Raw genomic sequence first — 27,188 nt, forward strand, 5'->3', positions numbered from 1 at the left:
GAGGGATTGGCGTGGACCGTGCTAGTGGACCGGTTCTAAGAGGCTACTGGTGTTCACCAGAGCCCGCCGCAAAGTGGGATGGTCTTGCTGCGGCAGTAGCAACCAGGTCGTATCCACTAGCAACGGCTCTACCTCGCTGACTGCTGAGAAGGCGTGGGACAGAAGGACTAGGCAGAGGCAAGGTCAGACGTAGCAGAAGGTCGGGGGCAGGCGGCAAGGTTCGTAGTCAGGATGGGTAGCAGAAGTTCAGGTACACAGGCTTTGGACACACTAAACGCTTTCACTGGCACAAGGCAACAAGATCCGGCAAGGGAGTGCATGGGAGGAGATCAGATATAGCCAGGGAGCAGGAGGAAGCCAATTAAGCTAATTGGGCCAGGCACCAATCATTGGTGCACTGGCCCTTTAAGTCTCAGAGAGCTGGTGCGCGCGCGCCCTAGAGAGCGGAGCCGCGCGCGCCAGCACATGACAGCAGGGGACCGGGACGGGTAAGTGACCTGGGATGCGATTCGCGAGCGGGCGCGTCCCGCTGTGCGAATCGCATCCCCGACGGCCATGACAGTGCAGCGCTCCCGGTCAGCGGGACTGACCGGGGAGCTGCAGGGAGAAAGACGCCGTGAGCGCTCCGGGGAGGAGCGGGGACCCGGAGCGCTAGGCGTAACACAAGCAATATAACTTTATGTGGTAAAAGCTTTGTGATACTTTTTGTAAATGATTCTGACGATTCTGACACATTCTACTTTATGTTGGTAAATTTTGGTCAGTGTTTTGTGTTCATAAAAAAGAAAATCATTAATTTAGGAATTTTGAAAAACGTTTTAAGTTTTTTAGGATTTAAGAAATCCTTTGTTTCTGACGTGGATAATAAACCAATACAAATTAGTAAATAAATATGATTTACCATATGTTTTGTAGCATAATGGTATTTTTTATGTTATAAAAATTATAGTTATAACAGCAATTTCACAAATTTTAAGAAAATTTCCAAAGCCTATTTTTAATAGGGAATTCCAAATTAAATTTTTTATTTCAAAAAATCGGGTGGAAAACACTTACCTGCCACCATACTCCTGTAGCTTGTCCTGGTGCACAACACTTTTTGTGTTTGGGGTCAGTCCATTTATTGCCCGCTCAGCCAATCAGTGGCTTCAGCCAGGAACACAAGGGCCCAGGTTTATCAGTATACTAGCTGAGTACCTGGCGTTGCCCGGTTTTCCTTCCTAATCCTTGATGGGGAGGAAAATCAACAAAGTAGGAAGCTTTTGACTTCATATCCCATCCTCATATATTGTTGTCTTATGCCAAACCGATACATGGTCCCCATATCTCGTCCTCATATGTAAACCTCATATCCCAACCTCATATCCCATCCTTATATCCCGACCTCATATCCTGTCCTCATATCCCGTCCTCATATCTCAACCTCATATCCCTTCCTCATATCCCTTCCTCATATCCCTTCCTCCATACTGACCTCCTATCCCGACCTCCTATCTTGACCTCATATCTCGTCTTGATATCCTGTTCTCATATCCTGACCTCCTATCCCGTCCTCCTATCTCAACCTCATATCCCGTCCTCATATCCCGACCTCATATCCCGTCCTCATATCCTGTCCTCATTGCCCAAGCCAATATCCCGTCCTCATATCCCATCCTCATATTCCGTCCTCATTTCTCAGCCTCATATCCTGTCCTCATATCCCGTCCTCATATCCTATCCTCCTATCCCGTCCTATCTCAACCTCATATCCCATCCTCATATCCGGACCTCCTATCCCCTCCTCCTATCTCGACCTCATATCCCGACCTCATATCCCGTCCTCATATCCCAACCTCATAGCCCGACCCCATATCCCGTACCCATATCCCGTCCCCATATCTCAACCTCATATCCTGTCCTCATATGCCGTCCTCATATCTCAACCTCATATCCTGTCCTCATATTCTATCCTCCTATCCCATCCTATCTCGACCTCATATCCCATCCTAATATCTTGACCTCATATCCAGTCCTTATGTCCCATCCTCATATCCTGTACTCAGGTGGGACTGATTTGTGATGAAGATATTGTAAGCTGAAAATAGAAGGGGATGTGGATTTGTGGGACTGGGCCTGATTTGCAAGCCAGACCGATGCACAAAAAGGGTAGATAATAAAAGGGGCGTGGCTTAACAGTGGGAGTGTCTTTGTGAGATGGGGTGTGGTTTGCAAGTTGGACACACCCCATAATTTAATTATCATATATTTTTATTTGACATATAAGTAATATGTGTACCAGGTATTATTGAAATATCTCCAGCCGTACAGAAGTTATGTGGCAACATACAATTCCCATAGTTTTGCATGGAACTTTAAACAAAAACCCTGACCCTCACAAATGGGGGTAGTTAAGGGTTAAATTAACTATCCTATATTTTAAATGGAATATTTTATGTTGCTATATTTTAAGTGGAAATATCTCCTGCCGTTTGGAAGTTATGCAGTTACGTATACTTCCCATAGACTTGTATGGGACTTTAAACAAAAACCCTGACCCTGGCAAATGGGGGTGAGTAAGGGTTAAATTACCTATCCTATGTTTGTTGTTGACATAAAAGTAACATGTGTGCCAAGTTTCATGTTAATATCTTTAGCCGTTTGGACGTGATGCTGGAACATACACACATAAATACACACACACACACACATACATACACACACACTTTGAGTTTTATATATTTAGACTAGCTGAGTACCCGGCATCCTCATATCTCATCCTCATATCCCGTCCTCATATCCCGTCCCCACATCACGTCCTCCTATCCGTCCTCCTATCTTGACCTCATATCCCGTCCTCATACCCCATCCTCATATCCAGTCCACATATCCCATCCTCTTAATCCGACTTCATACCACGTCCTCATATCCCATCCTCATATACTGTCCTCATATCCCCTCCTTATGTCCCATCCTCATATCCTGTCCTCAGGTGGGACTGATTTGTGATGAAGATATTGTAAGCTGAAAATATAAGGGGACATGGCTTTGTGGGACTGGGCGTGATTTGCAAGCCAGACCAATGCACAAAAAGGGTAGATAATAAAAGGGGTGTGGCTTAAACAGTGGGTGTGCCTTTGGGATATGGGGTGTGGCTTGCAAGCCGGACTTACACATTCACCAGGAGACACAGAGCGGAACTTGTGGAGTAAGGTACTGGAAGTCCCCTATACTTGCATGGGACTTGAAACAAAAACCCATCTTTTATATAAGGGTATAGGTAATGGTGAATTTAACTATCATATATCTTTATTTGACATATAAGTAATATGTGTACCAGGTATTATTGAAATATCTCCAGCCGTACGGAAGTAATGTGGGAACATACATTTCCCATAGATTTGCATGGGACTTTAAACAAAAACCCCAACCCTCACAAATGGGGGGGTTAAGGGTTAAATTAACTATCCTATATTTTAAGTGGACATATAAATAACATGTGACCAAGTATTATCGAAATATCTCCAGCCGTTTGGAAGTTATGCAGTAACATATATTTCCCCCAGACTTGTATGGGACTTTAAACATAAACCCCGCCCCTGGCAAATGGGGGTGAGTAAGGCTTAAATTACCTATCCTAAGTTTGTTGTTGACAAATTAGTAACATGTGTGCCAAGTTTCATGTTAATATCTTTAGCCATTTGGACCTGATGCTGGAACGTACACACATACGTTAATAAATAAAGCCCAATGTGTGTGTGTATGTACACACACACATTGGGGTTTATTTACCAACGTGATTCTGACTCATTTTTCTCGGGTTTTGTGCCCAAATTGTGGGACTTGCGACCCAATTTTGGGACCAAAAAAACAAAACCCTCCATTTCACAAGAAAACCTGAAAATGGGGAGTGGTCACCGGAGAAAGTGAGCTGGTCCTGACAAAAGGGGTGTGTCCCCAACAGTTTTGAAAAATCCCAACATATTTACTAAGGTTTCCACAGAAAATGTGGTGGATTCGAGCTGATGAAAACCCTACAGACCAGAACAGGTGTAAAAAAAAGCAAAACATAGGAAAAAGGGCAAAATGTAGGGAAACCTTATTAAATACCTTGGAAAATACCTGTCAGAAATTAAACCCCACAAAGAAAACTACACTCCACTCTTAGTAAATAAACCCCATTGAGTTTTATATATTTAGATTTGAGACAAGGACTGGTGTTGTTTGCCCATAAAAACCAATTACAGCTCAGCTTTCATATCTTAATGAGCTAAGAGCTCAAATAAAAAGCTAAGCTATGATTCTTTGCTATGATCAAATGACTCCAATCTTAAAGCGTACCCGTCAGATCCAACAATTTTTTATTGTTTTTTTTTAATTCATCACTCAGTACCTAATCCTGGACATGTACATCTAATTTGTATGTGTCTAGCACCTTTATTTATTTTTTTATTACACTTTTAATTTAGCTCACTAGTCTGAATTCCTCTCAAAAAGAGGGGGCATGATTTCACTGTGCAGGTCTGCTCATATCTCCATTAACATTGGCAAAACTACAACTCCCAGCTTGTCCTCACTGACAGTAGCTGGACACAAGCTGACAGAGGGAGGGTTTTTCCTTAGCTGTAAGCCCTGCTTTCACAGCTGTCAATCAGGGTGTGTCCATGATGCATGGACACAGCAGGACTAGTATGTGTCCAAGCAGGCAGGGGGGCTGTTGTTTGACTGGCTTTTTCAGTATGAAGTACTGAAAATTTTCTAATGAAAGCAATTGCAAAACCTATTGGTTTTGCATGCTTTACAACATATGAAAAGTTTTTGTATCTGGCAGGGCTCATTTAAGCTCAGACAGAATGATAAATCTGGGACAAGAAGCCCTGTGCAACGGGAACGAGTAAGGTAAGTACCGTATTTATCGGCATATAACACGCACTTTTAAAGCTTAAATTTAAGGCAAAAAGCCTGCCTGCGTGTTGCACGCCAATATATATCTTCTGGTCACTGATTTAAAGTGGCCGCAGCAGCGGCTGCTTGTTAAGTATTAGCAGCACGGCCGTGGTCACTTTAAATCAGTGACCAGCGGCGTCTCCTCCCCGCTCTGCTTTTAATTTTTCTTACCTCCCCCTCCCTCATCATTCCCCCTTTTCCCTGCTTTTCATAGTTTTTTTCTTATTTTCCTTACCTGGCTGCACTTCGGCAGGCCAGGTCAGGCGGAGGGGTCTTGTGGGCTGTGGTCAGGGAAGCAGGTGAGTGATGTCCTCTGCCGGCTTCTCTGTGCGGCATCAGAGACGTCACTTTTCATTTCCTGCAGTCGCCGCACTCCGAACTCTGACTATCAATGGCTGCAGGAAATGAAAAGTGACATCCCTGATGCCGCGCAGAGGAGCCGGGAGAGGACGTCATTCATTTGCTTCACTGACCGCAGCCCACAAGATGGGCTGCCTGACCTGGCCTGCCAAAGCGCAGCCAGGTAAGGAAAATTAAAAAAAAAACGATGAAAAGCAGGGAAAAGGGGGAATGATGAGGGAGGGGAAGAATAGCATAGGAGTAACATGATGGGGGGATGATGAGATAGGGGGAAATGATGAGGGGCGGGGGAATGATGGGGCATGATGAGACAGGGTGGGGGATGATGAGACGGGGAAATGATGGTGGGGGAGGCACTAAAGGCTTAATGTCTGTATGGCTAGTGGTGGTATATGACAGGGGGAAATGATGAGACATGGGGGGATGATTAGACATGGGGGGTGGCGATGAGAGGGGTAAGTGTGGCACAGAGACTGATAAAAGGGAAGGAATAATGTCGCACTGGAGGTGACGGGACCAAACTGAGGTGCAGAAGAAATCAAAGTTGGGGGGATGATGTGGCATTTAATCCAATTTCCCTGTTAAAATGGGGGTGCGTGTTATACGCCAGTGCGTGTTATACGTCGATAAATACGGTATATGTGTTTTTAACGTCTTTTCACCAGGCTAAGCAGATTTTTAGAAAAAAAAATGCAAGAATACCCATTTAAAGGGCCAGTTTAAATATGATTTGGCTTTGAGGGGCCTGTATGAAAGTCCTATATATATTACCCCATTTTAAAAACTGCACCACATTTATGTAAAATAAATGAACACTTTCAGGGTGCATGTGACTTTTTGATTAATTTTGTATTTATTCTTTGGGAGCTGAAATGACCAAAAACTAAAATTATGGATCAACTTTTTTGTTAAAAAAAAATTCTAAACGTTTTAGGCTGTTAGGTTTCCACACAGGTTTTTTTTTTTTTTTAAATGCCATTGCAGTTTTTGAGCCAAAGCCAGAGGTGTATTCAAAAGGATTTGTAAATATTAAGGAAGGATTTATATTTCTCCTTCCTACTGGATCCACGTCTGATTTTGGCTCAATAACTGCAGTGGCAGTTTTCCCAAAGACACCAGAAAAAAGCCTGTGTGGATACCTAGCCTTAGACCTGTTAGACCACTGTTAGGCTGTCATAGCAATGCATATCAGGGGGAAATCAGATTCAGAGGGAATCCTCGGAGGCCGGACCATCATTATGCTGGAAATGCATAGCACTGTACGATAAACCCATCTATGACATAAATGTACATCACAGAGTTAGGAGGGTTAATAAAGAATCTATGACACTTGTTATGGGTTTTTATTTTAGCTATAAAACTAAAAACCTTTACTCTGAAAGCCCATGTCCATTAACACCACTGTTTCACATGGACAGAATCCAGCACATCTCATAAAATTAAAGTTATGTCAGTTATGTTCTAAAATACATAAAGCTGTCATAACATTCCTGAAATGGTAGAAATTAAAATTCTCACCGTAGGACTGAACCTGTTTACAGCGAGAATTGGCTAATTTATAGGTTTGTTACCACCTGCTCCTCTTCTCAATGAAAAGACTAGAATGCTTGTCTGTTACGGACTGTGGAGCTACGAGACAACAGGAATTATTCCTGATTATGATATTGGCTTCTGACAGTCAATACCTTGTGATATATTTGAGGTCGGGATAACATTTCAGACTGGCGTATTTTGGATTTTTCAAGTCTTGCATGAACAATTGGAAGCAAATCTTTGCCAAGTGTTGCTCAAGCCAAACAAATTGCTTCTAATATGTTAGAGCATATATCTGGTGGGCTGTTGTGATTTTTATGGAACGTAAGCGGGGAGAAAAACGGTCTTAAAGGGGATGTGTCACCATTTTAATTTGTTCATAGATAACATTATTCTATCAAGATAAAGCATTTCATTTATATATTAAGTTTTAGGACAATGTAGTTTTAATGTTATTTATTAATAAAGTGTGTACTGAGGGGGCTGCCATTGCTGTAGCCTCTTTGTGGTGTGTCACTTCACAACACCTACACAGTTGCTTTATGGCAGGCACAGGGCATGAGAAAGTTAAGACCGAGAGTGTATCATAGCAAAGCGTGGGCTACTTACTGCACAGGCTAGGTGAAATTAAAGGGGGAGCTAGCACCATTTTCTTGAAGTCCCTGAGGAGCAGTGACCTATCAAGAGACATCTAGTCAGTTCTTTACCACTCTTCAGACACCAACAAAATGGTGACAGTGGAATTGAGAAAACGATTCAGCAGCCAGACAAGTTGCTTGCTTTCACCAGATTCCTCATGTTAGCTCCCTCTGCTGGTCAACAGTGGGAGATATGACAAGTTATTATTACATTTTTCATATTTTGTGATAAGTACAACATTTTTTTAAATATTTCCAAAACTATTTAAAAAATGTGAAAAAATTATATTGCTAAATTGTGGTAAAAATGTTGCTTCAACATTTCATAATGTTAAATAATAAGTAAATGGCGGGACTACGGATTGGAGATATGTAAGTTTCGTTATCATCAGTTTCTCCCGCACTACAAGCCTGTACCAACAGGTTAATGCGGTTACATTGATCACCGATTCCAATTAAGATGTTGTTCAGGTCTCCACTACTCACTGCTTTCTTGGTGATAAATGGACACACAGGAAATGCCTACTAAACTAATCACTGGCTGCACTGGTAATAATGATTGACTGAGTAGACATTTCCTGCATATTGACATGTCACCATGAAGCAGTGAGCAGTGGTACATTGTCAGAATGGCAGTAGCAGGGAACTAAGCAGATGAGTAAGCATTGTTTTTTTTTATTTTTTAGATCCCTTTGAAAAATGTTTATTTCCCTTTGATACCCTTTAATTGTTACTGGTATAAGAATATTGATGTATCTACCTACACAAGTAGGATAATGCATCCAGAATAAACATTAATATGTTATTATGAATTCTCACATACTGAGTGTTAAGGTTTGACAATATGACATGTTTTCACAAAATACATAGTATTTATCTTTTTTTTATTCAACATTAAATAGGCAACCAAGCCCCTGTTACTTGTCTATCCCAAGTAACAAACTTTATGTTACATCATCAAGACAGGCACACATTGTAGGCACCTTACTTGTTTGTAAGTATGTTTCATATATTTATGAGACCGAGATTTGTAGAAATTGAAAATTAAGAAAAAAACATACATAGTTAGCAGTAATGTACACTGTTAACCCCGGAGCCTGTCCTATTGCCATTAAGGATCAGGAAGAATTATGTCTATTGATATATTTCATTCAAGCATGGTCTGCTCCTTCCTCTGAATCAACAGGGGTTTGGAAGTAGCAAAATATTGAACTTGATGGACATATGTCTTTTTTTAAACGCCTATGTGACCCATAACAATGGGAAATCTGTAAACATATAACGAACAGTAGGAAAACATGTTTTATTTACAAGATAGTTAAAACATTGGGGTGGAAATTGACTCAACTATGTGCCTGGTGCAAATCAGTAAAAAGTTTTTATTTATGCAAAGTTTTGCATCTTTTAACTGATCTCCTATATGCTTACCAAGTGGGGAGGGCTTGCCACAGATAGGGGAATGGTTTCATGTAAAGAGGGTGTCACTTCCCTGCATGCCAAATTGACTACAATTTTCACCTGCTTGCACTGGAAATCTAGTCACCGTCAGCCTCAGAAGCACCTGGATTTATTAAGAGGCATGTGATTCTTGATAAATCCACTGCAAACTTACACGTGTGAAATGTCGGTCTTAGTAAATTCCCCCATTGTCGTTGCTGTCCATAGTGTCTCTTTATTGAATGAACCCTTTGTTGTTAATCTCGACATTGATGTATTGTATGGCCTTAAGAGCTTTACAGATCCTTCAGTTCTACATGATCATATCAAGGCAGTTTTTCTGTGTTTTACAAATTCTGAAAAGAAGCTTAATCTTGTACTAACAAACAAGGCAAGAGACTACAATCCATCTAAACGCAGAGCCATTACCTCATAGTTGTAATACATTGTAGCTATTCATAATTCATATGGAAGTGTGCATGACAAAAGTGTTGTTTCTCATGGCCTTGACTGAGTTTATTTATTCATAGACTGAATGGAGACTCTGCCTGGCCCTTCCTCCTCTTTTAAACCTATCGTGTTTATAGAGAACATAGCATTCCCAGAGTCATAAACAAGAGTGAGTCTTATTTAGACTAGGCTTGTCCCAATAGGGCAAGTGTTTATTGTGATAAAGCGTATAGGTGTCATCGTAATTTGTTTCAGGTCAGCCATGGTCAGCCCTCACAGATGTAACTTATCTCCAGAAGATATCTTTCGTAACCCATTAACAGCACTAGAATTTACAATAAGAAATGCTTTCTAAAGCAATACAAAACAGACAGTGTGTTCATTTAGATGAGAGCTTGCTCTTCTAAGAGAACTTCTAATGACTGGGGGTTCCGATTATTAACTCTTAGTTTCATCAACATCTGGTCTTTCTCAACTTTGCTTTCAACTTTCACACCTCATTTTTCACAATTTCATTGAAAGTTCAATGTTCATTCACGACAGCTTTATGAGGGCTTTTGCCGAGACTTCATGTATTACATTTAGGTAGTCGTGGAAATACTGCTACCCTTGGTAGAGGTTCAAGCTCTTCTAAATTAGTGACATTAGAAAGCTCTCATATGTTTCTCATTATCCATTCTAGACCGGTTACTTGACTTTTGTTAACATACAAGTCAATATGGAATACTTTATGATGTCATACCACACACTGCTGTAGTGTAAAATGTCATTAAACTTCACTCTATTTCAGCACACAAGAAATGGTTGAAAAGTTGATTTCAAGCAGCTATCCCTTGTGTCTTTTGTCGTACTTTCTAGAACAACTGATTCAAAACTATTCAATAATCTGATGTTCTTGTCAGACTACAGTTTCTTACCATTTCTGCAAGGGCATTTAACTTTTAAAGGTAGTTTGTCAGTAGATCTATGCTGCCAGAATCATGAGTAGAATGAAATCCCAACAGGTACTTTATTAGTAGTAAGTATGTTTTATGGTGACAATACACCTTCAATAGCTGTCGGTGAGTGACCTTTAGCTGACAGCTATCTCTCCCACTCTGCTCATACACATGAGCGAATATTCAGAGGTTCTTAAGAAGAGAGGAGGGATTAGATGCTGTTAGCCAGGCAGCAATTCTGGTTGCTTATTTCTCTGGGGAGAATAAGGAGGCCCACATTCACTTGGGGGGGGGGGGGGGGGGGGGGTTGGGGGATGGTCAGCCAACTTTTTATTAAAGTATATGGGGACCTTAATTCTAAAACATTGCTGTGTTTTATAAAGAAAACTTAGTTTACAACTGAACCTGGTTACCTGGGTGGTGGTCTTCCCAACTGGCTCAGCTTAATTGATAAGTATCTCCCTATATAGAACTTAGTTGTCAGTATTGAGGGAGAGCCTGTTAATATTTCATCTCAATTTGGGCAGCATAAATTTTAAATCAGGGTAATCCAGTGAAGGGTTATCTAGTGAAAGACAAATTATTGTGTATTCTAAGTGTCTGATTGTGGTCCCCCCCATGATCTCCTTAATGGGACTGCTGTAGACAGCATGCGCTCCATTCATTTAGGTACAGCACTCGGGTCTCATCGGCGCTCCCATAGAGAATGAATGGAGCGCGTGCCGTCTGCAACATGTACGCCTCTCAACAGGGGCGGACTGACAATACTCGGGCCCCAGACTAAAAAAGGCAAGGGCCCCCTGCACGGCTCTGCAGCTCATCAATCGCCTGCCATACCCCTATTCCTCCCAAATTCCATACACAATAAACTAAAAAATGTTTATGTAAGAAACACTTTAACGTAGGTAAATTTCCATGACCAATAATACTGGTATACAAAAAGTAAATATATACCACCACACAATAACTGGATAATACCGCCATACTGTACTGTACTGTACTATACAGGATCTGTATACTATATAAGTGATATATATAGGACCATATAGCGGTAGATACCAGCTGTACAGAGAACTGTATACAATATAAGTGATTATATACAGCACCATATGGTAGTAGATATCATCTGTACACCGGATCTGTATACCATATAAGTGATTCTAGTTACATTTTGGGACTCACTTATTTTCTGATCAGCGGCTTCCTCTCTCATTTTCTTCTCCGTCTGGATCAGACCGTCATGTCGATCTCTTAACATCTGCAGGAAAAACATGTCAGACTTTACATTTTTTCAGTGTCCTCCCCTCCTCTACAAAATCTGCCCATCTATAGGCCCACAAACCGTAATAATGCCCTCCTTGGTGTCCTGCACAATAAAAGGGCAGGTAGGTAAGTAGCCAGGTAAATCGGTAACTAGGTAGGTAGATCAGGAAGCCAGATATGTAGGTAGGTTACTAGCCAAGTAGGTAGGTAGGGGGCTAGCTAGGTAGTTAGACAGCTATGTATGAAGGCCAGGTATGTACATAATTATGTAGCCATGTATGTAGGTAAGTAGTTAGGCATCCAGGTATAAAGTTAGGTAGCCCCCCTTTCCCTGTAGGTATAGGCAGCAGAGTTAACCCCCTCCCCTGTAGGTATAGTAACGGAGTTACCCCCCCCTTTCTCCATTGGTATAGGCAGCAGTTAACCCCTCCCTTCCCCATAGGTATAGGCTGGAGTTAATCTCCACCCCCCCTTTCCGAATAGGTATAGGCAGAAGTTAAGCCCCCACCCCTTGAATGGTTAAAAAAAAAAAAGGATGCTCACCTGATATCCCGCAGTGATCTCCTCAGCAGCAGGAACCCGCGTCTTCTCCCCACAACAGCGCAGTCATCGATGAGTGACGTCATCGGCGCCTGCACTGCGTGGAGGTGGAGTACATGTCTCCTCTATGTGAGCTACATATGCGGCTCACACAGAGTAGACGCATTCTGCTGTATGTGCGTGTACCGCTCACACAGGAGAAGGCAGCACTGTCTGCTGGGGATCCCGGACGAGTGATGAAGGAGATCACAAAGGATTCCAGCATGTAGACCCCTCATGATCAGACACTTATACCCTATACTTTGAATAGGGATATGTTATCTTTCACTGGATAACCCTTCAAGAAGGGCAAGCATAAAGGGAATAAATTGTACCAGATGCCTTATGGGAAAGTGGCAATGCAGTGGAGGCAGCAGAATGCTCTGGGCAATGTTCTGCTGGGAAATCTTGGATCATGGAATTCATGTGAAAGTTACTTTGACTTGCACTAGATACCTAAACTTTATTACAAACCAAGCACATTCTTTTATGATACTCCCTATTGGCAGTGGTCTATTTTACCAGAAACATGTTCCCTACTACACAACATTGTCAAGAAGTGTTTTGAGGAATAACACAAGGTTTCGATTGACCTCAAATTTCCCAGTTTTATAAGTCAGTTGAACTTCTATGAGATGTGCTGCTAACGTTTTAGTGCCTGACATCACAGGACACCTGCAGAAGTCTTGTAGAGTTTATACCTCAATGGGTCAATGCTGTTTTGGTGGCACAAACGGGACCTACAAATATTAGGCTGGTGGTTTTAATGTTATGACTGATCAGTGTACTGTATACACGTATACATTTGTATGTTGTGCCTTTACAATAAAAACTAACATAAATAATGGTAATATGATAAAGAAAAGATATCATAATAGGTGCTTATTTAAGTTTTTTTGTAGTGTGTCTGATTAGCTGTTCCCACCAATGACATGCAAAATTACAAAGACAGTCTGAAATATAGACAGCCTATAGTCTTTAAAAGAGTTTATAGGGACTTAATATTGCTTGGTAATTCAAATCATCAGGGCTGCAGTAAGAGATACAGCCACATGTATATGGGCATTACTGTTTCAGGATGCACATTGATATAACTAGGACCCCCCCCCCCACTTAAGCTATCTTAAGTTTATCCTGTGACCAGCATGAAGTAAGCAATACTTTCCAACGTGCAAACTTACATTTAAAAATTATAATTTTTTAATGCAAGCTGCAAATACGCAAACACGCAAACATAAATAGACAAGTGGTTAGGCCAGTGTAAATGTACCAGGGTATTGATGATTCAGGTTTTTTTAATAGACTTCACAAATGTTGATCTGTTAATTATTTAATTTTCCACATTCTAAAAATATAAAATCCTTAACCCTAAAATCTTTTCAACCAATATACAGTACAATTTTTATGTTACTACAGAATTAAACATTATAGTGTTCCGCAGTATGTTGACTGAGACTCCTAGACTGTAACCCTCTGTAATGCAAAACTTCATGAAAAAATTCCAGATTAATGGTAATAGTATTAATTATAATATTTACTGTATTTTATATAGTTTAAATAAACTTTATATACATGAAACCAAGGAACTACTTTAATCATATATGTTTTAAAGAGAGAAACCATACTATGGATTTTTACACATAGCTTTGTTTCTAGGATAGACTTTCAGTCTTTCTTTTTCTAACCTCAACTATTTTCCTTTAGGGAGGCAGGACACAGTGCATTAAAGAAGTCTGCCCAATTCTGTCATGCCCCCAGCATCTCAGTCATATTCCTACTGGACAGTGTTGCCCCAAATGCATAGGTGAGTGAATATATTTTTCTTTGTTTAAATATCCAGATGGAGCTACCAACCTTAAGTAGTGCCAAAATTAGCTCCTCGAGAGACATAGATCATTTTGGGTGTGCTTATGTGTCCAACAACTATTCATTTAATTGTCAGTGCTGGGTCTTATGACATGGGGCAGAGTTATCTTAAACTATTTATAACCTTTAAGAAAACTAACATTTTCATCAAAGTCCTGTAAATGTCACAGTTACCAACATGAAGTATTTAATAGTCTGTCTCAAGAAGATAAGCCCTGATGGGGTGTAGCCTCAGCAATAAATTTACTGTAGGGGGTATTATATAGATGTATCCAACCTTATCTTTCTGCAAATTTTTTCATGGACTCCAACCTTTCACAATTTTTCAGACAGAGTGACACAAAATCATGTTTTTTTTCAAAGCTGTGCCACTCATTTTATGATATCTTAACCCAAGAGAAGAGGTAAGGAAGGACACAACTGTACATGTACAGTATGTCTTCATTGAGAGCCACTGTTTGTGAAAGACTCTTCACTCTAGGTTCAATGAGTCTTGAAGAGTTTGTTGACTTTTAGAAATTATGGGCAACATCTGTATGGTATCTCTATGATCTCCCTGTGTTTGCATGCATTTTTCCCTGCAATATTCTAACTGGCCCTAGTATGTTTGAAATAGAGAAAAGCAGATTAGGATCCAGGACTATTGAATAATGGTCTGAACCGCATTGTGGAATGTTTTTACTCTATATAAACAACAGGAAACAAATAACTATCTGCATATATGATGAACATTTTTAGGAGGCCATATGTAACACAATGAGGCATTTATCTGGAATTTGTAGACATTATGTATAATGATTGTCTTATTTGATCAGCATTGCGTATGAAGGGCTGGCCAGAACAAAGTTATCTTTCAAAGTAGATTTTTAAAAACTCTTGATACAGTACAACACTGCTAGTAGGCAAAAGCTAACGTCTGCACTAACATCAATGAACATTACTGTCTGGGAGTCAATGTCAACACTGGTGCCAAAAAGAATAAATCATTCCCGTGTGATATGATCCATGTAAACAGTTATAATATTTACTGTATGTTTATGAACATTTCTCTCATGTCTGTGTGTTTGGTTTGTCATTTACAAGATGTTAAGTAATACAAATAGAGCTTAATATTGACACATAATTGCATTCTGGAAAGTTTTAGAATTCTTTTCAAGTTAAACATAAGAGAAGCAAAGCGACTGTATTAGAGGAATAAATGGCTTTTTGATCTTATTTAATGCTTAAGACACATACTAACTACAAACTAAGACTACATACAACTTTGCAACATAAAATGTGTTAAATATCATGTTCTAAAAGACAGAGATAGGGGAAGAGGCAGGGAAGGAAGTCTATAGTCACGGCTCTTGGGCCAGTAGACACACCACTGTCAGAGGTGTCTGGCTGTGGCCTGTCTGCCTTTTCCCTACTGAATAAACATCCACTCTCTTCGAGGACAGGGGAGATAGCGGTAGCGGAACAAGCCTTTGACTATCAACCTTTGTATGTATATTTTAAGCCTGAAACTATAGATTAATTACTATTGCTGCTTAGTGGTTGCGGCCTGTGTGCCTTTTTGCCCATTAAATAAACATATGTTTTCTTTGAGGATAACAGTCGGTCAGCAAGTGTTTGACCATCAACCATTGCATGCATATTGTGACCCTATGAATATAGGCTAGTTATTAATTTGGATGACAGCTTAGACCTGGTGCCGAGATTCTGCTTGTTTTAGAAGTCTTCAGCATTAGACATTTATCAGCAGTCTTGTGACATTTTAATGAAATGTCTCAGACATCACCAAAGTTTTCATATAAAACTCAAATCCCTGTGATCTGAAACTATTTAAATCAATTTATTAGGATCTTTATGTAGATCTATTATTAGGTCGATATTGTGGACTACTCACCAAACAGTAAGGACATAGACGACTATGGCAGAGATTCATCAATCTGCCTGACACCTATTTGTTTTTGCCCATACGGACCAATCACAGCACATCTCTTAGTGAGCTCTGGTAAAATGAAAGCTGAGCTGTGATTGGTCCCTATGGGCAACATCAAACAGGTTTCAGGCAGATTCGCCATTTTCATGGAGAAGAATATTGAGCTTTTTTCTATGTCCGATAGAATCTGAGTGAAAAGAAAAACTTGTGGCAAGCTCTGTGATAAAATATTATCTATCTATTCTCCCCTAAAATGTACCAATATCCTTGCAGTATGGCTTATTTCAAACACCACAGCTCTGTATTGTAGGTTTATACTCTTGTTTGCAATACTACAGTTACTGTGCTATATATTTTCATATTCTCATTATATGCTTTATATGTAGGGATGAGCGAATCAAATCTGACGAATCCGAATCCGTTACGAATTTCAGGAAATATTTGCTTCACAATGAATCGCACAAATTGCTTCAATAAAGTCCATTTAGTGTGGTCCAGGCTCCAGGGCATCTAAGATGGCGGCTCCACATGTCAGAACATGGGGCAAGGAATGCTGGCAACCATCTTGCAGCCACACACATCAGCGTTATATTGCAGAGAAAAAGGGACAGAGAGTAGTGTGTGTTGCACAGAAAAGCATTTTTACAGCAGCGATTCACCTCAAGCCTCATATCTAGCCTAAAAGCACTCATAGGGGAGGGAGAGAGATTGAGAGAAAAAGTGCAATTGTGAATGTATTACAGCAGCGATTCACCTCAAGGCCAAATGCAGCCTAGAAGCACTGATAGGGAATGGAGAGAGATTGAGAGAGAAAGTGCAATTTTGGGCGTAGTACACAGCGACTGTGTGCTGCAGCCCTGGTGTGTACAACAACTGAAAAGCTAATAGTTGCCAGCCAGTTAGGGTGAGCAGAGAACTTAAAGCCACAATCACCTGCTATTAGTGCCTATTACTGATTGAGAAGGGGAGCATATTGTCCTCTATTAAGTGTAACCTGTGCATACATAGGTGGTGTACCATTTTGTTCCTGTTAAAGTCTTAAGGGCCTAGTTCCTGTGAAAGGCTATCCAAAAGAACACACCTGCTGGTGTTGTAAACCAATACTGTTTTAAGCATACTGTAGCGCATTGTACTCCCCTCATAAGTGCATACCACGTACATCTGTGGTGTACAATTTTGTTCCTGTTAAAGTCCTGTGGTCCTAGTTACTGTGAAAGGCTAGCCAAAAGGTTCCAGCTCCAGGCTGTCTCATTCTGCCACTATATGGTCTCCTCATTCTTCCGCCACCTTTAGGCTGTCAATCAGCCACAATATGGTCTCCTCATGCTGCAGCCAACTCCAGGCTGTGTCATTCAGCCACTATATGGTCTCCTCTTGCTGCCGCCAACTCCATGCTGTGCCATTCAGCCACTATATGGTCTACTTATGCTTCCCCCAACTCCAGGCTGTGTCATTCAGCCACTATATGGTCTCCTCTTGCTGCCACCTACTCTAGACTGTGTCATTCAGCCACTATATGGTCTCCTCATGCTTCCGCCCCCTCCAGGCTGTTCACCGTACCGCCATGTGGTCTTTTCTTGCTGCTAGCACATTAAATACAACTTTTTAGGTTCATGTATTTGAAATCTTCAATTTAAATGTCATATCTTTTCAATTGTGAGGCCCTATGTCCTCCTCATGCTGCTGCCACCTCCACGCTGTGTCATTTGCCCACTATATGTTCTCCTCATACTGATTCCACCTCCAGGCTCTGTCATTGTGTTGCTCTGCTGCAGTGATTCTAATAGGTACGCCTCTAATCTGCATGTCATTCTGAATAACAGTATTATTTCACTAACCCTGCACACACCCTATGCATGTTACAGCAAGGCAAAGTATTCTACATCCCTATTGAGGCTCTCTGTAGGCCAGAAATAGCTGTTTTTAATAGAGATTCACTGTGAATAAATTCAGACCGAACCAAAAAAAATTCGGAAAATTTGTCGAATTGGCAAAATCAAATTTTTTCAAAAATTCACTAATCTCTATTTATATGCTATAATGTTGCTGAGAACCTTTGTATTTACATTACGGTTCATAACCAAAATAGCTTGCCATAGGGGAGCATTAGATCCAGCACACCAATGTGATCTATTTTATTAAGGAAACCTGCAATGTGTCAAATGCTTTAAGAAAGGAAATGCAAAGCAAAACATTACTTGCATTACTCTGTTTTGTACTTGTGTTTGAAATTACCTTTTTGTACAGACGGTGGTTAAATATCTTAAGCCTGTTGGCCTGTGCTGGAAAAATTGATTTTCATGATCAATGAAGTTAACCAGTTAAACTAACCACTTACATTTCTGCATTACATTCCAAATGGCCAGAATTGTGTTTTCTGCCGAGGTAAACAACAGGGATCCATTACACATTATGTTTGATGGATTTGTCTCTAGTAACATAGGTGTCTGTGTAGTTGACTTTGAACGGCGCTCTGTCATGCACATGTGTAATTTATATGATTTATGGTTATGGCTTGATTTTCATGCTGATGGTTTTAAACATGGGTGCAAAAATCTTAACAAAGATGTATAGTATAACCTTGCAGTTCTAGGAGAGCGTATAATAGGGTGGTAGATTCCCACATGTACCAGCTGTTTTTACAATAGGTGTTGGTGGATTTTGTTTCTAGTCTCTTCTTGATACAGCACTAAAATATATTATAAAATATAATATTCAGCCATACAAACAATAAGATTTATTTATATTTTATTTATATTTCCTAGATCGTCACTTTCCTTTCTTATGCTATTTAAAGTCACATATCAATAAGAATGTGTGTAATTTACTACTTTTTAGGGGTGGGGGGGGGGGGTTGGTTAGGAGGTTTGGGATGAACACAAACAAGAACTTGTTTCAGAATAAGACCTTGCTGTAAGTTCAAGTAAAACATTTCACTTGTAATTGGTTACAGCTGTTAATGTGGCCTAGCATCCAGACTACAATAAAAGGTCTTGATCATCCTATCTACATAAAAGGTTCGAGATATGGCTTTCACCAGATTTTTTGTTACAAGTTTTTATAGAATTGACTTCATATTAATCTCTAGCTTCCATTCGGAAATAAACAACAGAGACCATCTAATCTGACACCTACCTTTCTCATATCTATATCTTTGCCAGAAACCCTATCGACCATGCTAAAACTTGGGTGGTAGCTCCATTGTGAGAAAGAAAAGGAGTTGCTTATAGCCCTTTTGGTTTATATTGGTTCACCATTCCTTATGATTTATTATACAATATGTAAGCCTTCTTTGGAGTTGCAATACTCACCACAAGAATTATAGTACTAAAACATTCACATTTTAAATGGATTGTATTTGCATCTTTTTCTCCAGTACTGTTTCTATCTATAGTATATACCAAAGAGACATTTTTTCATTGTTTAGTTGCCTGCCCCATATTTTACAATATGTATTTTACATAGTATGATGTCCACTACACTGCAGATTCCAACTAATGTGTCCTGGACTGAGCTTCTCTTTGGTAACGTTGTAGCCAGGAAGCACCATTGCCTACAATATACAAGTGGATCAAGTAAATCCATACCTGCACAGAAATAAAGATCCTCTCCTACATTACTATGCTTTTTTAAAGGGTTATTCCAAGAAAAAAACTTTTTCTTTTTTATATCAACTGGCTCCAGAAAGTTAAACAGATTTGTAAATTACTTATATTAAAAATATGAATCCTTCCAGTAGTTATCAGCTGTTGAAGTTGAGTTGTTCTTTACTTTCTGATAACAGTGCTCTATGCTGACACCTCTGCTTGTCTCAGGAACTGTCCGAAGCATTAGATGCTTGCTATGGGGATTTGCTCCTACTCTGGACAGTTCCTGAGACAAGCAGAGGTGTCAGCAAAAGAGCAACTCAACTTCAGCAGCTGATAACTACTGAAAGGAATAAGATTTTTTTAATAGAAGTAATTTAAAAATCTGTTTAACTTTCTGGAGTCAGTTGATATAAAAAAACATTTTTTTTCCCTGGAATTCCCCTTTAATGTAGGTGCTGATGTTCTCTTCCCCGGATAACACATTTGATGATACTGGACTATTATTTTCTTTTTTAGCCTAATATTACTAACGTTCCTACACATTTTCGTTTTGCAAGAAAATGCACTTTTTAACAAATGCACTGTTGATAAAGTAAGAATGGATTTATAAAGTGGAGCTATGGTTTAGAACTATGTGCACATCTGGACCTTGATTTACTACCCAAATACTTTGTAGAATACACATGGATATATATGTCCAGCAACAATGTACCAGTGTTCAATGAGATAGTGGCTTGACTATGCTGTACATCTACTAGAACTGTGAAGTGTATGTATATGCTCTCACAAGAAAAATATGTACAGCTGTGCAAGAGAAAAGCGATTTGACCAGGTGTCCAGATTTTTGTAGCACATCTTTTTATTGTTTCCGGTCCATTAAAAAATAACCACCACCAACTACCTCTTCCTATACTCCTCCTTTGAAATCATCAGTATGTTATATATGACAGCTCTAATGGGTGAAAAAAAAGTTAATGACCCATGATACCTCAACAGGCTACAACGGAAGGAGCGCAGAGGTGTCTAGCAGTGAGCCTTCACCAACTGTGTTCACTTGCAAGACTGGGATAAACAGCATCCTTTTTTTTGGTTGGTACTATATTAGATGTAAAAACTCACATGTGGTCTCCTGTTTGCATTTTTTAAGGTCAGTAGACCCTTAAAAATGAAAATTGCACCCGGCTCTGAATGCATGGCTCATGAATTCCCGGTCACACACTTAAAACATATGGCCACTACATTTTTGTAAAAAATCCCAGTGCAAAATTTAGAGACACATATATACTCACTATAAAAGGCAATATTAAGGTTATGTAAATGGTCTGTGCTGTACACAGACATAATGTGGTACCCATAGAGGTCTATAGTCATGGCCGTAAATGTTGGCGCCCCTGAAATTTTGAAGTTTGAAGAAAATGAAGTGTTTCTTTGTCACACCAAACTCCAAAAATGGGCTGGACAAAATTATATGCACCTTTAACTTAATATTTGGTTGCATACCCTTTGGAAAAAATAACTGAAATCAGTTGCTTTCTATAACTATCAATAAGCTTCTTACACCTCTCAGCCGGAATGTTGGACCACTCTTCCTTAGCAAACTGCTCCAGGTCTCTCTTATTGCAAGGGCGCCTTTTCCCAACAGCAATTTTAAGATCTCTCCACAGATCTCTCCACAGGCGTTCAATGGGGTTTAGATCTGGACTCATTGCTGACCACTTCAGAACTCTCCAGCGCTTTGTTGCCATCCATTTGTGGGTGCTTTTTGACATATGTTTGGGGTCATTGTCCTGCTGGAAGACCCAAGATCTCGAATGCAAACCCAGCTTTCTGACACTGGACTGTACAGTGAGACCCAAAATCCATTGGTAATCCTAAGATTTCATGATGCCTTGCACACATTCAAGGCACCCAGTGCCAGAGGCAGCAAAACAACCCCAAAACATCATTGTACCTCCACCATATTTCACTGTAGGTACTGTGTTCTTTTCTTTGTAGGCCTCATTCCGTTTTCGGTAAACAGTAGAATGATTAACAAAAGGCTTAACAAAAAGCTCTATCTTGGTCTCATCTGTCCACAAGACGTTTTCCCAGAAAGATTTAGGCTTACTCAAGTTCATTTTGGCAAAATGTAGTCTTGTTTTTATGTCTCTGTGCCAGCAGTGGGGTCCTCCTGGGTCTCCTGCCATAGCGTTTCATTTCATTTACATGTCGATGGATAGTTCACAATGACAGAGATGTTCCCTGAGCCTGCAAGACCGCTTGAATATCTTTTGAACCTGTTTGGGGCTGCTTATCCACCATCCGGACTATCCTGCGTTTACACCTTTCAACAATTTTTCTCTTCCGTCCTTGCCCAGGGTGATTAGCTACAGTGTCATGGGTTGCAAACTTCTAGATAATGTTGCGCACTGTGGACAAAGGCAAATCTAGATCTCTGGAGGTGGCCCTGTAACCTTGAAATTGTTGATAGTTTTCCACAATTTTGGTTCTCAAGACAGTTATTTCCTTTTTCTGTTGTCCATGCTTAAGTGTGGCACACACAGATACACAATACAAAGACTAAGTGAACTTCTCTCCTTTTTATCTGTTTTTAAATGTGATTTTTATATTGCCCACACCTGTTACTTGCCCCTGGTGAGTTTAAATGATCATCGCATGCTTGAAACAATAATAATTTTGTCCAGCCCATTTTTGGAGCTTGGTGTGACATTATGTCCAATTTGCTTTATTTCTTCCCTTTTTTGGTTTTGTTCCAATACACACAGGGAATAAACATGTGTATTGCAAAACATGTGTTACTGCAATCCTTTTTTGTGAGAAATACTTAATTTTCTTGAAAAATTTAAGGGGTGCCAACATTTACGGCCATGACTGTATATGGGCCCTGGTGTAACTCTGTGTGCCTTAAGTTTTATAAGGAAACATAAGGAGGTTATTTCAGTGTGAATATTTTCAATGAATCCAATTTGTAATGTCCTGTTTTAACTCTTTTGGAATCCATCCTATAAACCCAGACTGGAAAGCGGGTCTGATAACACTAGTGTGAATTGATACCAAAGGATCATGAAAGGTTAAGTAACAAGAAATCTTTTTTTTCCTTTGAAGTTTCATGTGAGTCACATTTTTAATAATTATAGTAATGCTTTTTTGATATGGTTACATTTATTTACTTGTGTTGTAATTTTATATATTTTATTTCCTCTTGTAGGCCAAAGAAAAGTGTTTGACCTGCCTTCTGGCAGTTGCCTTTTTCGAAGTGATGTCTACGACAATCATTCCAGCTTTATGTATGACAGCTGCACGACATGCACCTGCAGGGTAAGTAATGCACCTGCAGCCAAATATGAGCTTTCATTTTGGATGTCTTTCCCTGAATGTGTCACTTGTCCAGATAGAGCTAAAGCCAAAAAAATTTGGAAACTGAGAAACTGAAGGATCTAGTGACATGTTGTTTTTATCATTACTATAAAAATAATACATTTTTCATATGGACTATTAAATCTCATGTATAGTTTTGTAATTTGGGAAATTATGCTCTTATAATCTTTTTTGCTTTTTATCTTATACCTGTAAGATTTAATTTCTGTTAATTATCATTTATTCTCCTTCCATATGTCTATACTTGTACTATAGTGGCAGAATCCATATCACCATACTTTGATATTGCACAACAATTGCTGTTGTGTTACATATCTTAAATGGAAATAGCCCAGACCCCAACTGATCGCTAGAATAAGCCAGGAGAAGTGCACGCTAAGCTTATTCTCTTACAGCTCTATACATGTGACCGAGACAGAGACCTAATGTAAGTCTATGGACCTTCTTGTGTCATACGCACAGAGAGTGGGGAGAGAAGTGCTTAGGTGCCCTTGTTCTAGCGATCTGCTGATGTCTGAATGCCCAGATTCCCAACTGATCAAAACTATTGACATTTCTCTAGGGGATTTCAAAAGGTTTTTTAAATGATAGGTACACTTTATGCAAAATGTATTAAATAAACTTTGTTCAAGAAGAAAGACAGACTTTTTTCAACATTATATACATTTTACATGATTCAGTGAAATTCCTTCAGTTTGGCATTCTATGATCTCCAGTCTAATAATTTAATACATGTTTTACAACACAGACCTGTAAAATAACATGGAAATTCACAAGACCTTAAACATATGACTGAGCTGGAATATTAATCTGTTAGAAAGTCCCTCCGATTAAGGGCTCATGTGCATGGACATACTGTATTACTGCTCCATCTACATAGACATACTGTATTACTGCTCCATCTAATATCACACTCAAGGAATGAAAACAGCTCCTATGTCCCTATAGAACCACAGGTCCTAGATGTTCCACAACAGTACTGGGCTCATAATCTCTTGCAACAGGTGCTTTAGCAAGTGCTGTGTCAAGACTTACCGTATATACTCGAGTATAAGCCGAGTTTTTCAGCACGATTTTTCGTGCTGAAAACACCCCCCTCGGCTTATACTCGAGTGAACTCCCCCACCCGCAGTGGTCTTCAACCTGCGGACTTCCAGAGGTTTCAAAACTACAACTCCCAGCAAGCCAGGGCAGCCATCGGCTGTCCGGGCTTGCTGGGAGTTGTAGTTTTGAAACCTCCGGAGGTCCGCAGGTTGAAGACCACTGCGGCCTTCAACATCATCCAGCCCCCTCTCACCCCCTTTAGTTCTGAGTACTCACCTCCGCTCGGCGCTGGTCCGGTCCTGCAGGGCTGTCCGGTAAGGAGGTGGTCCGGTGAGGAGGTGGTCCGGGCTGCTATCTTCACCGGGGAGGCCTCTTCTAAGCGCTTCGGGCCCGGCCTCAGAATAGTCACGTTGCCTTGACAACGACGCAGATGCGTCGTTGTCTAGGCAACGGCTCTATTCCGGGCCGGAAGCGCGGAGAAGAGGCGCCCCCGGTGAAGATAGCAGCCCGGACCACCTCCTCACCGGACCACCTCCTTACCGGACAGCCCTGCAGGACCGGACCAGCGCCGAGCGGAGGTGAGTACTCAGAACTAAAGGGGGTGAGAGGGGGCTGGATGATGTTGAAGGCCGCAGTGGTCTTCAACCTGCGGACCTCCGGAGGTTTCAAAACTACAACTCCCAGCAAGCCCGGACAGCAGATGGCTGCCCGGGCTTGCTGGGAGTTGTAGTTTTGAAACCTCTGGAGGTCCGCATGTTGAAGGCCGCAGTGGTCTTCAACCTGCGGACCTCCGGAGGTTTCAAAACTACAACTCCCAGCAAGCCCGGACAGCCGATGGCTGCCCGGGCTTGCTGGGAGTTGTAGTTTTGAAACCTCTGGAGGTCCGCATGTTGAAGGCCGCAGTGGTCTTCAACCTGCGGACCTCCGGAGGTTTCAAAACTACAACTCCCAGCAAGCCCGGACAGCCGATGGCTGCCCGGGCTTGCTGGGAGTTGTAGTTTTGAAACCTCTGGAGGTCCGCAGGTTGAAGACCACTGAGGGCGAATGATGAGAAGAGGATGATGAAGGGGGGTGGGGATGATGAAGGGGGGGGATGTGGGATGATTACAAGGGGATGATGAAGGGGGGATGTGTGGGATGATAAGGGGATGTGTGGGATGATGACAAGGGGATGATGAAGGGGGGATGTGTGGGATGATAAGGGGATGTGTGGGATGATGACAAGGGGATGATGAAGGGGGGATGTGTGGGATGATGACAAGGGGATGATGAAGGGGGGATGTGTGGGATAAGGGGATGTGTGGGATGATGACAAGGGGATGATGAAGGGGGGATGTGGGGGATAAGGGGATGTGTGGGATGATGACAAGGGGATGATGAAGGGGGGATGTGTGGGATGATGACAAGGGGATGATGAAGGGGGGATGTGTGGGATGATAAGGGGATGTGTGGGATGATGACAAGGGGATGATGAAGGGGGGATGTGTGGGATGATAAGGGGATGTGTGGGATGATGACAAGGGGATGATGAAGGGGGGATGTGTGGGATGATGACAAGGGGATGATGATGAGGATGTTAATGACGGGTCTGGATGATGACAGGGGGGGATGAGGTATTTCCCACCCTAGGCTTATACTCGAGTCAATAACTTTTCCTGGGATTTTGGGTTGAAATTAGGGGTCTCGGCTTATACTCGGGTCGGCTTATACTCGAGTATATACGGTAAACAGTAAACTTTCAGAAAAATCCACAAAGTACACAACAGTCACTAGACTTGCATCAATCAATTACAAACAGTTATACAACTAACATCATTAAAGGGGTATTCCGGGGAACTAAAACTATAGCCTATCCTTTCCCTCTCACCAACCTAATTATTTGTCTAAATATAATTCATTAGCTATACAGAGCAGTTTACCTCTTTCAGCTGTCACTTACATGCAGGGGGTGTGAGAAAGACGTAATAATCAGATCCACCTTGTCTTTGTGCAAAGCCCTCACTAAGAGTAGCCCCCACCCTCCTGGAAGACAAACACCATGTGATTTCTGTCTGGCTTCACAGCCACACCTCCCCTCCCTGTGTGAGGATTAGAGATGAGCGAACTTTTCAAAAACTTGATTCGGCCGATTCGACAAATTTTTTGAAAACATTTTTTTGATCCGAATTTATTCACGGCAAATCTATATAAAAAAGAGAGCCTCAATAGGGGTGTAGAACACTTCAGAGTGTTTTAGGGTTGTGAAATAATACTGTTATTCCATATGACATGCAGATTACAGGCATCGCTTTTAGAATCACTGCCACAGAGCGGCACAGTGACAGAGCCTGGAGGTGGCATCAGTATGAGGAGACCATATAGTAGCTGAATGACACAGCGTGGAGGTGTTGGCAGCATGATGAGACCATATAGTGCCTGAATGACACAGCTTAGTTGTGGCTGAAGCATGAGGAGACCATATAGTGGCTTAATGACACAGCGTGGAGGTGTTGGCAGCATTAGGAGACGATATAGTGGCTGAATGACACAGTGTGGAGGTGTTGGCAGCATGAGGAGATCATATAGTGGCAGAATGACACAGCCTGGAGCTGGCAGCAGCATGGGTAGGTGCTAGGGCTTCACAATCCCTGCTGCATCAGTAAACCAAACCATATATATTGGCTGAATGACACAGCCTGGAGTTGGTTGAATCATCAGAAGACCATATAGTGTCTGAATGGCTCAGCCAGGAGTTGACAGCAGCACGAGTAGACACTAGGGCTTCACAATCCCTAAGATTAAAAGACACATTTTTAAATTGAAATTGAAGATTTAGGGTAGCTAGTGCTACCATAAAAAAAGTTTTAGGCCCAGACCCAGCAGCATCAGTAAACCATATATTGTCTGAATGGCACAGCCTGGAGTTGGCTGAAGCATGAGGAGACCATATAGTGTCTGAATAGTACAGCCAGGAGTTGGCAGCAGAAAGAGCAGACACTAGAGCTTCACAATCCCTAAGATTAAAACATGAATTCTGAAATGTAAACTGAAGATTTTGGGTAGCTAGTGCTACCATTACCATTTTTTTATTCCCAGGCCCAGCAGCATCAGTAAACCATTGAAATTTATGATTTTTAAATTTACATTTAAGATTTTGAAATTTAAATTAAGGATTTTGAAATTGAACTTTTAACTCCCAAGTTTTTGTGTCCTGGACCCCGGCGTGTGGGTACAAAGGACCAAATCTAACAAGGAATCACATGTCACATGGCAGCACAAT

At 41.0% G+C, this 27,188-nt stretch overlaps 1 protein-coding gene across 3 annotated transcripts in view; it reads left to right on the plus strand.

The window, feature by feature from the left end:
- BMPER (BMP binding endothelial regulator) overlaps window positions 1-27,188 on the plus strand; it is a 314,190-nt gene that overhangs the window by 136,837 nt on the left and 150,165 nt on the right. For all 3 annotated transcript variants that reach the window (XM_056520437.1, XM_056520438.1, XM_056520439.1), the window contains 2 exons: window positions 13,829-13,928; window positions 22,716-22,825. In XM_056520437.1, the coding sequence (XP_056376412.1) occupies window positions 13,829-13,928; window positions 22,716-22,825 (210 nt within the window). The remainder of the gene's footprint in view (window positions 1-13,828; window positions 13,929-22,715; window positions 22,826-27,188) is intronic.

The sequence above is a fragment of the Hyla sarda genome, chromosome 5, assembly GCF_029499605.1.
Source record: "Hyla sarda isolate aHylSar1 chromosome 5, aHylSar1.hap1, whole genome shotgun sequence".
Classification (NCBI taxonomy): domain Eukaryota; kingdom Metazoa; phylum Chordata; class Amphibia; order Anura; family Hylidae; genus Hyla; species Hyla sarda.